The sequence below is a fragment of the Suricata suricatta genome, chromosome 11, assembly GCF_006229205.1.
Source record: "Suricata suricatta isolate VVHF042 chromosome 11, meerkat_22Aug2017_6uvM2_HiC, whole genome shotgun sequence".
Classification (NCBI taxonomy): Eukaryota; Metazoa; Chordata; class Mammalia; order Carnivora; family Herpestidae; genus Suricata; species Suricata suricatta.
In genome coordinates this window covers 507,003-516,842 of record NC_043710.1, presented here as the reverse complement: position 1 = coordinate 516,842, position 9,840 = coordinate 507,003, and the positions used below count along the sequence as shown (strand labels likewise).

Genomic DNA, 9,840 nt, shown 5'->3' with positions numbered 1-9,840 from the left:
GGGGGGGGGGGGGGGGGGGGGGGGGGGGGGCAGGTGGCCCAGCCAGCCAGGGCAGCGTGCTGGGCCAGGTGTGTGAGTGTGGGCACGACCCACAGGGCCAGCGATGCAGGGTAGGACCTGGGGGAGGGGCAGTTCCCTGCAGCATCACCCCCACCCCCACTTCCTGCCAGCATGGCCGCAGCTGGCACCTTCTCCCTCGCCTTCTGGGGCAGGTGGGGCTCCATCTGTACCCGGAGACTGAAGGGGGGTGAGGGCGCTACTGCAAAGCCGCTTAGGAGACAATCCCCAGGCCTGGATTTGCCCGGATGCGGTGCAAGGGGCTTGCCACTGCTGCCCGGGCAGGCCTGGCACTGTGCGCGCTCTGGTCCTGCCCCTCCTGGCACCAATGTGGGTGAGAGGGCAGGAGGAGCGGGCCAAGGAGTGACGGGGGCAGGGCTCTGCCAGCTGGGAGGCTAGTGCTGGCTCAGAGCCTCCCCAACCTCACAGGAGCCGCCGTGAACCTGACCCTCGTCACCCCAGAGAAGGCCATCAAGCTGGCTGCCAATGACTTCTTTCGATATCAGCTCTCCAAGGACGGGTGAGGGGCTGGGGGCCAAGGTTGTGAGGGGGAGGGGCGTGTGCCTCCAGATAAAGGCCAAGAGCTCTGCTCTCCTGTGCCCCTCACCTTGACTCCTTTCAGCCTCCCTGCCTCCTGCAGGGGAGGGAAGTGGACGCCGAGTCGGTGGTGCTTAGGCCCCAGTGGTCATGGCCCCCAGCCACTGTGAACTGCCCCTTGCGGGTGGGATTTGGGAACCGCTGACCAGCTTTCCCCTGTCACCCAAGGGTGGGATTGAAAGGGTGGCCCATTGGGTACCTGAGACCCCCAGCTTCTTTAGAGCTTGAGAACGGCCCTCTCCCACCTTCCCATCTGTCTGTTGGGCTCGGTGCCCAGGGCTAGAGGATGCTGTACTCTCACTGGGCTACGCCTGCCTCTCCCACTCCCCGTCACCCCCCGGGCAGCAGGGGCTTCAGCGTCGGCCCCACGCTCCCTCCTCCTCTGCAGGCAGAAGCTGACCCTGCTCAAGGAGATGCTGGCGGGCTGTGGAGCCGGCACCTGCCAGGTGATCGTGACCACCCCCATGGAGATGCTGAAGATCCAGCTTCAGGACGCGGGCCGCATCGGTGAGGGCGCAGGGCAGGGCCACAGAGCCGGGTGGGGTGACGGCTAGGGCCCGGCCCCCCACCCCCGCCTTGCCAGCAGGACCATCCCTTCTCTCTGCAGCCGCCCAGAAGAAGATACTGGCTGCCCAGGCCCAGCTGTCGGCCCAAGGGGGCACCCAGCCCTCCGTGGAGGCCGCGGCCGCCCCCCGGCCCACGGCCACCCAGCTGACCCGGGACCTGCTGCGGAGCCGGGGCATCGCCGGCCTCTACAAGGGACTGGGGGCCACACTGCTCAGGTCGGGGGCACGGCAAGGGCCGGGGGAGGAAGGAGGGAGGCCCGGCCACCGCACACCTGCCGGTCACCAGCGTCCCTCCCTCCCCCCACAGGGACGTCCCCTTCTCCATTGTCTACTTCCCTCTCTTTGCCAACCTGAACCAGCTGGGCCGTCCGGCATCCGAGGAGAAGTCTCCTTTCTACGTGTCCTTCCTGGCTGGCTGTGTGGCTGGGAGCGCGGCTGCAGTGGCGGTCAACCCCTGTGACGGTCAGTGCCAGGGCCACAGCCGGGGCCACGCTCAGGGGTGGGGCGGGAGGCAGGCGAGCCCTGCGCGGGTGCTGACCTGCACCCCCACCCGCAGTGGTGAAGACCAGACTCCAGTCCCTGCAGCGCGGCGTCAATGAGGACACCTACACTGGGTTCCTGGACTGTGCCAGGTGGGGGGCCCCACGCGGGGGAGGGGCAGCACAGCTTTTGGGGGGGGAGGGGGGCCGGCACAGCCCTGACCGCCCTGTCCCCACAGGAAGATCCTGAGGCACGAGGGCCCCTCGGCCTTTCTGAAGGGCGCCTACTGCCGCGCCCTGGTCATCGCCCCGCTCTTCGGCATCGCTCAAGTGGTCTACTTCCTGGGCATCGCCGAGACCTTGCTGGGGCTGCTGCAGCGGCCCCGGCACTGAGCCCAGCGGCCACCCATGCCCTCCAGCCGCGTGGGACCAGAGTGAGGCTGGAGCTTGGCGGCCTGGCCAGGACTGTCCGCCCCTCCGCACGTGGATGGGGGGGCAGAGGAGGGGCGCAGGGTCCACACGGGTGGTGCGCACAGGGGCCCCTGAGGGGTACTGCCTGCACGACCACTGGGATCAACGTCTTATTTATGTAGAAACCGCAGAAATCTTTACATTCCTGGAGCCAGCCCCCGCCACAGCTCTGCCCCGGCCTGAACGCCCCCAGGGACAGAGCTGGTCTCTGGGCTGGGGCCCCCAGGCCTGGGCTGGGCGAGCGGGACCCTACCCTCCAGTCTACCAGCTCTCTGTCCCCGAGGCTTTGGCCCCTAGTCTACAAAGGGGACCCCGCACAAACCTATTTATTAACTTGCTGAGCACAAGTGCTCTGTCCCTCCCTGTGTCCATCCGTCCAGCCTTCCCTTGCTGCAGTCTTTCTCGCCTCAGCCCGGACTCCACTTTGCCCCCCAGCCAGCCTTGCAGGAGGATTGGCTCTCCTGCCCCCCGTATTGAGCCAGGAGTCCCAGGTGGGGGTCACTGAGTTCCGACTCCCAGGGCAAGCCCTCTTACTCTACTGTGGGACCCAGCATCCCTCTTGGCGGAGCCTCTCTGCTCCCCCCCCGCACCTCCGGGCTGGGGTCCCGTGATGGGTGAGGTCCGTGTGCATGTGCAAATGTTCTGGGGAGGTTTTGTCCGCCAGCCCTCAACCTGCCCGGCCTCTCAGAGACCGGGCTGTGGTGGGGGCCACTGGCCTCCCCCCCCCCCCCATGGCCAGGCCACGCGTGTTTGTGCTGTGTGCCCGAGGCTCCCCTCTGACCCCATCCAGGAGTCTGTTTTTCCAGCCTGGTTCTTGCTGCATCTCACCAGACCCCTCTTCTGAGCCCCCCCCCTGGGTCTGGGATTGGCCAGTGGGGAGGGCAGGCATGAGGACCAGTAGGAGCCTGGGGGCACCCGCTTTATTTCCCAGGGCCCACCCTACTCTCTGGGCCGCCGCATAAGGCCCCTGACCACACTCCATAAGTTCTGCCCTCCGGGACCGCCCTCCATAAATGTTGTGAATTGAAGCTGGCCTGCCCCGCCCCTCACCTGCCCCACCCTAGGCCACGTGATTGTGTTGGTGATAGATCCTGATGTGCTGGTGCTGTGTACCCCCACCTGGGCTCCCTCCTCGGGGCTCAGGCCTGGGCCCCCCCAGTTCACGGTTGTTCCTGGGAGCTGTCCTCTCCCACCACATCTGTACCTTGAGAGCTGCTGCTGCTTACAGAATTATATTTTTTCTTTTGAAGAGTTTTAAGAAGTTGTAACTTTTTGTGTCTTGTCCTGTAAGAAGATAAATAAATATTCTAAGTAGATTCTTCTTCGCTGAGATCTGTTGGAACCGAGTGGAGGAGGGCAGTCTTCTCTTTGGAACAGACTTCCCTTCTGCAGACCTACCTCTGTGTGCCCACCTGCTGACTGGCACATGGTCTGGGAGGAGGGCCTGGGCTAACCACCTGACTCCCGCTCTGGTTGGGTTGGGGGTGCAGGAAGGGCATCCTTGACCCTTTGCTTTCCTGACTGCAAGCCACCTTAGGGGTCAGGCGGAGCGCGTTTAGGGGTCCCAGCGTTCCCGGGCGCGGAGTTGGCTGCGGGTGGGCGGAGCCAGCGGCGAGGTAGCCCCCGCCCCTTCGGCTGGCTGCGCTGGGAGCAGTGCATTGTGGGAAACTCCCAGTCCCCGCAGCCGCAGCCGCAGCCGCCGCCCGCCGCCAGCCCTGGTCCCGCGGAGAGCGCGCAGCGCCGAGGTGGGATCGCCGAGAGCAGCCGCGTAAGGCATTGGGGCTCCGGGGCCTGGGGTCAGGGATGTGATGGGGCGGCCCGCGGGGCGAATCGCCGGCTCCCACCTTGAAGGTCACTGCGGGTGCATGCCAGGCCCCTGGCTCTCTCCAGCCCAGCGGCTCCTGGGAGGGGGAGGGGGCAGCTGGGTGACGTCAGTGTGAGTCAAAACTAATGGGGTGGGGGGGAGGCAGACCACCTGCCCTTGCAAACTTGCACCTAGCAGCTGGATGCCCATCTAGAACGGCCCCGGGGCTCCCCGGGAAGTGGGGCAGGAATGGGCTGCTCGCAGGACACCCTGTCACCCTACGACCTACAGGTGACCTTCAGGTGTGGTTAGTGTGCCTGGCCTGGGTGGGAAACCTGGGCTGCTGCTTCCCACACGGGCTCCCTCGCCGTGTGTGTGTGTGGGGGGGGAGTTGGGGGGGTCTAATCCTCCTGGAGGAGAGACAGACGGCTGGTTTCTAGGTCTTTGGGGGAGAGATGACTCAGGCTCAGCCCAGCATCCCCAGTACCCCCACCTCAAACACTGAGGATCTGGGCCGGGCCTTCCCTACGGCCCGGAGCCCCCATCCTCGGCCCTGGCCCAGATATGAGGATGCTGAGGCTGACTGATATGGTCTGTGTCCACTCCAGTCTCACGCCAGGAACCCCCCGCCCCGTGCCCCGGAGGCAGGCACTGCCTCAGACTTGGGAAGGACTCCCTGCCCTTGAACTAGAGCAGGCAAAGCTGGCCTTGGGGTGGGTACCAGGAGCCGGGGAGGGGCAGATGGCTTGCCCGGAGGCACAGGCATGTCACTGCCTGTCTGACTGGCTTCTCCAGCCTCCTGGGAAGACACCTCAGGTGTGTCGCATCCCCGCTCTGGCAGTCTGGAGCCCATTCCCACCCTGCCGAGACTCTGGACTCCTGCCCCGCCCCCTCTCTACTTGGACCCTGCCTTCCTCAGAAGGTATCCAGTGGGTTCTGCCCCCAGGCACACCCTAGCCGCCACGCCCTACCTTGACCACACACCCTCCTCGGGGCTGGGTGGGGTCTCACTTCCCCAGCGGGGCCTCCCTGCCCCATGGAAACCGCGTGTGCTAGGGCTGGGCCATTTTGCAGGTGAGGAAGCAGGTCTCCGGCTGGTCTCATCCGGCACCCCAGCCTGTTCAGGCTCCCGCTGTCTGGTTGGACGGGCTCCTCCGGGAGAGGTCAGGGGCAGATGGAGAGCAAACCCTGGAGAGGGAGCACCTGGAGCCAGGGTTCCTGGGGGTTGGTCCAGAGAAGTGGGCGGGGTCTCTATGGGGACAAAGTGGCAGGGGCAGAACAGGAGGGCTGAGTCTCTGGCCACAGACTCATCGTGTCTCTCTCCAGGCCTAGATGACGCCCAGGGGTGAGCTGTCCTGAGCCGCTGTGGTCCCGCTCCCTGCCTGTTCACACACACGCCACGAAGCCCCAGCCACCATGGAGTCCAGGGGGAAGTCGACCAGCAGCCCCAAGCCTGACACCAAGGCTCCCCAGGCCGCTGCTGAGGCCAGAGCCCCGCCGGCTGCAGATGGGAAAGCCCCCTCAGCCAAACCTGGGAAGAAGGATGCCCAGGCAGAGAAGCAGGAGCCTCCAGCAGCCCCCACACCACCAGCTGCCAAGAAGACCCCGGCCAAGGCAGACCCTACGCTTCTCAATAACCACAGCAACCTGAAGCCGGCCCCTGCAGCCCCCAGCAGCCCGGATGCCACCCCTGAGCCCAAGGGCCCTGGGGACGGGGCTGAAGAGGACGAAGCCCCCAAAGGGGGCCCAGGGGGCCGAAGCCCTTGCCCCTTTGAGAACTTGACCCCGCTCCTGGTGGCTGGGGGTGTGGCTGTGGCAGCCGCAGCCCTAATTCTTGGTGTGGCCTTCCTGGCCCGGAAAAAATGATGGCTGGTGCCCAGGTGGGGGCCCAGCCACGTCCTGTACAGACCTCGGGAATGTAGTGCATGCCGACCTCACATAAGTTACGTATACATACGCACATGATATATATACTCGTATATCCCCCCACACGTGCAGAGGGAGACAGCGGGACGGGCCCCCCAGCACTTCCCTTTCCCAATCTCTGGGGCGGAAGGAGCCCAGGCTGCAGAGTTTACTGAGGAGCACAAGACAGAGGTCTCGGCTGGGGTCAGGATACGGGGCAGGGTGGGCAGTGGAAGGAGTGGACCGTGATGTGGCCCACTGCCTTGGGCAGGTGTGTCCACAGCAGACTCACTCACCGGCACCAGCCTGTCCTGAAAGCCCCCAGCAGTCCTGTGCGCTTCCTGGCAGCAGAGTCCCCAGGGCTGGGCAGGGATCTGGGATGGGCTCTGGCAAGGGCCCGGCCCCGGTGGGGACATTAAAGGGTATGGCTGTTTCACTCTCCCCATTTCTGCTCTTTGTTTGTAGCTGGGCAGGGTTGGGGGGGTCCATCTGGGCAGTGCCGGTGCCGTGGGGCTGACTTGAGCCAACCAGTCAAGAGTGGCAGAACTATGTCACCCCTGCCCATCACCTGCACCCTGGCTGGGTGGACAGACAGACAGCCCAAAGGCCGGTCTGGGGAGGGGGAGTCCCACATTTCACCCTGTTGTGCACCAGGGTAGCCTCTGAGGCTGAGGCCGCCTCACTCTGCCCTGAGACTCGCCTTGTCCTGGGGGCAGCTGAGAGGCTGGGGATGGGAGCGCTCGGAGGGTCTGCCCAGCCCGCGTCCGTGGCTCCCCCCGCCCAGCACCCTTTGATTCTAACAAGCGTATACATGCAATAACACAGGTAGAATAGAGCCGCTCGGGTGGGCAGCGCCACGTCCGCTGCCCCTCCGCACCCGCAGGGACACTGCTGTGCCGCCCCTTCTCAGCACATCTGGTCCCAGCCTGGCCCTTGGCACCACGGCAGTGAGCAGTCTCCGGAGGGTGGCCCTGGGCTCTGTGGGAGCCTTGCCTGGCCAGCCAACCATAGGAACCCTGGGCCTGAGTGGAGGCTGAGTCTGAAATAAACTGTATTGTCTAATGGCTGGGCTGGTGTCCTCACCTACATGGGCCGGGGGCAGGCTTCCCATCTGGGGTGGGGGGCAGTCACATCCACACCAGCAGGCGTTCCTGGGAGGAATGGGGGCTTCAGGTGCCCCTTGCCGGCCCCTCCGGCCACCCCCATGCCTCTGACCCTGGGCCCTGCCAGCCCAGACAGCCACAGCCAGGCCTTGCTGCCGCCCTGACCCTAGATGGGCTCCCCCCGCAGGCCAGGCTGCCAGCCACAGCGCGCAGGGCGGGGCTGGGACAAGCAGTGAGGACGTGGGTGCGGCAGGGGGACCTTGCTCCCCAGGCTGACCCTCTGGCCAGCGGGGTCGGTGGGGGGTGCTTTCTCACCACTCTGCAGTGAGCTCCCAGTCGGGGCGGGGGTGGGGGCACAGAGGACACTGTGGAGATGGGCTCTCCCCGTCTTGCCGCCCCGCTGCCCACAGCTTCCCAAACCCACTGTGGCCAGATGTCCCAGCTGACGGGCCTACCTGTGACCCCCGCTGTGGGCCAGGCCGCAGGCGCGGGGGCTGAGGGAGCAAGGCCCTGAGGGCCCCCGAAGTGCCCCCCTGGACTCTGCCGCCCTGGGCCCCTCCTGCCCCCAGCCTCAGGAGCTGACGTGTGTGCCTTTCCCCGGTCTCCCTGGCACCCGCCCTCCCAGGGTGGCATGCCCCGTCCAGGTGTCTGCTCCTCAGGCCCAGACAGGCCCAGAAACTTCCTTGGTGTGAAAACATCCAAAGCAGACCAGACCTTTTCACCCAGACACGCCCCCCCCCCCCAGTCTCGGAACCTCCTCGGCCTCTGCCCCCACCCACCAGCTCCTCCAGCTACCTGGCCAGAGCCCGGCCACTTGGGGGCGCCTGCGGGCCAGTCATGCCTGGAGGGCCAGTCTCGGGCCCGCCAGCCCCGTGTCGGGTTACTTGCCACCCCTCTGCCCTCCAGGCCCCGGTCCCTTTTTCTCACTCTGTGGCTTGCTCCTTGGAAACATACAAACCCCTCTGGATGTTTGCAGTGAGCCGAGGTGACCTTGAGGACGGGCCCAGAGACCAGAGCTCGGCTTTTGGACACATATACCCCCCCCCCGCTCCCCCCACGTTGCCCATCGGATTCGTCAGCTCACAGGAGGCTGGGATGGTTTCCAAACGTTTGCAGCCTCAGACAAGGCGGCCGTGAGGGTCCGCGTCCATGCGTCCCTGGGTGGGAAGTGTGTGATGCAAGCCCATCCTTCTCTCGTCTTATTGCAGCAAAACACACAACATAAAATGTACCAGCTTTCTTGTTTAAATGTTTATTTTGAGAGAGCTCGAGAGCAGGGGACGGCAGAGAGAGAGAGGGAGAGAGAGAATCCCAAGCATCTCTGCACTGTCAGGGCAGAGCCCAACTCAGGGGCTCGAACTCATGAACCAGGAGATCACGACACGAGCTGAAACCAAGAGTCATGACTTAACCGACCGAGGCCCCGGGGCTCCTAGAAACCACCATCTTCTCCAACTCTAAGCGCGCGGCTCAGGGGCACTAAGCACGTTCATGCTGGTGTGCAGCCGTCCTCACCCTCCATCTCCAGAACTTTCCATCTTCCCAAACGGAAACCCGGTCCCCGTGAAACGCCCCCAGCCCCGGCGCCCACCATCCACTCTCTGTCTCAGGAATCTGGGGACTCCAGCGGCCTCGTGTGCGTGGGTACACGGTGTCTGTCCTGTTTCACTGAGCATCACGTCCCCCGGGTCCGTCTGTGTTGTGGCAGCTGTCAGAGTCCCGCCTCGTCAGGGCTGAGCAACTGTCCAGGGTGCGGACGGACCGCGTCCATCCATTCGTCCGTCGGTGGACACGGGGTCGCTCCCACCTTCTCACTGTTGTGAGTTAGCGCTGCTCTCTATGGACGTGGATGGGCACAAATTGCTTCGAGACCCGGCGGCCTCTGTCCGAGAAGGACGCACAGTCTTATTGCAGGCTAATAGCTCAGCATTTGCTCGTGTTTAGTAAATGTCATTTCTCGGGGCGCCTGGGGGCTCAGTCAGTGAAGCGTCCAACTTCAGCTCAGCTCATGATCTCGCAGTTCGTGAGTTCGAGCCCCGTGTGGGGCTCTGTGTTGACAGCTCGGAGCCTGGAGCCTGCTTCCGATTATGTGTCTTCCTCTCTCTCTGCCCCTCCCATGCTCCTGCTCTGTCTCTGTCGCTCAAAAATAAACATTTAAAAGAATTTAAAAATCAGATTTAGAGTATGTACTTTTTTTTAAAGATTTTATTTTTCTAAGTAACCTCTACACCCGATGTGGGGCTCCAACTCACAACCCCTAGATCAAGAGTCTCCTGCTCTACCGACTGAGCCAGCGGGGGACCCCTATTGTAGGAACTTTTTAAATTTAAATACATGTATATTTTTAAATATTTATTTATTTTTGAGAGAGTGTGAACAGGGGAGAAGCAGAGAGAGGGGGACAGATGAGCTGATGTGGGCTCTGCGCTGACAGCAGCAAGCCGGACGTGGGGCTCCAACTCATGAGCCACAGGATCACGACCTGAGCTAAAGTCAGACGCTCACTGCCTGAGCCTCCCAGGTGCCCCTGTGTGTACTTTTCATACAGGGAGGACTCTATAGCTAGTATTTTTTTGAGTAATAACAATAAGGTCAGCCAGCCCTAATTATCCGCAAGAGTTTGCTTCATTTTGTGGTTTTTTTTTAATGTTTATTTACTTTTGAGACAGAGAGACAGCACAAGCAGGGGAGGGGCAGAGAGAGAGGGAGACACGGAATCTGAAGCAGCTCCAGGCTCTGAGCTGTCAGCACAGAGCCCGACACAGGTCTCGAACTCACGAACTGTGAGATCATGACCTGAGCTGAAGTTGGATGCCCAACCGACTGAGCCACCCAGGCGCCCCATTTTGGAAAGGTCC

The 9,840-nt window shown here is 63.4% G+C and overlaps 2 protein-coding genes and 1 long non-coding RNA gene across 6 annotated transcripts in view; 2 read left to right on the top strand and 1 right to left on the bottom strand.

Annotated features, from left to right (window-relative positions):
- The window catches only part of SLC25A22 (solute carrier family 25 member 22), a 7,174-nt gene extending 3,687 nt beyond the window's left edge, over positions 1-3,487 (top strand). The window contains exons 5-10 of the mRNA XM_029914588.1: positions 487-577; positions 1,043-1,161; positions 1,262-1,436; positions 1,528-1,682; positions 1,777-1,852; positions 1,939-3,487. Of these exons, the coding sequence (XP_029770448.1) occupies positions 487-577; positions 1,043-1,161; positions 1,262-1,436; positions 1,528-1,682; positions 1,777-1,852; positions 1,939-2,092 (770 nt within the window). The 3' untranslated portion in view covers positions 2,093-3,487. The remainder of the gene's footprint in view (positions 1-486; positions 578-1,042; positions 1,162-1,261; positions 1,437-1,527; positions 1,683-1,776; positions 1,853-1,938) is intronic.
- A 347-nt stretch (positions 3,488-3,834) lies between these two features.
- Positions 3,835-6,941, top strand: CEND1 (cell cycle exit and neuronal differentiation 1). Of its 3 annotated transcripts, none has more exons than XM_029956905.1 (2): positions 3,835-3,938; positions 5,301-6,941. In XM_029956905.1, exon 2 carries the CDS (start codon positions 5,391-5,393, stop codon positions 5,838-5,840), a length of 450 nt encoding a protein of 149 aa, XP_029812765.1. In that variant the 5' UTR covers positions 3,835-3,938; positions 5,301-5,390; the 3' UTR covers positions 5,841-6,941. The 3 variants fall into 3 exon arrangements, with proteins under 3 accessions (XP_029812765.1, XP_029812766.1, XP_029812767.1); XM_029956906.1 differs by having other exon boundaries at positions 3,847-3,915; XM_029956907.1 differs by lacking the exon at positions 3,835-3,938 and adding an exon at positions 4,171-4,276.
- Positions 6,942-9,075: 2,134 nt separating this feature from the next.
- LOC115271838 overlaps positions 9,076-9,840 on the bottom strand; it is a 6,993-nt gene continuing 6,228 nt past the window's right edge. Inside the window, exon 3 of one of the 2 annotated variants that reach the window (XR_003900110.1) lies at positions 9,076-9,115. This is a non-coding gene — a long non-coding RNA (uncharacterized LOC115271838). Of the gene's footprint in view, positions 9,122-9,840 lie in introns of both variants that reach the window. The other variant, XR_003900111.1, reaches the window with a different exon arrangement.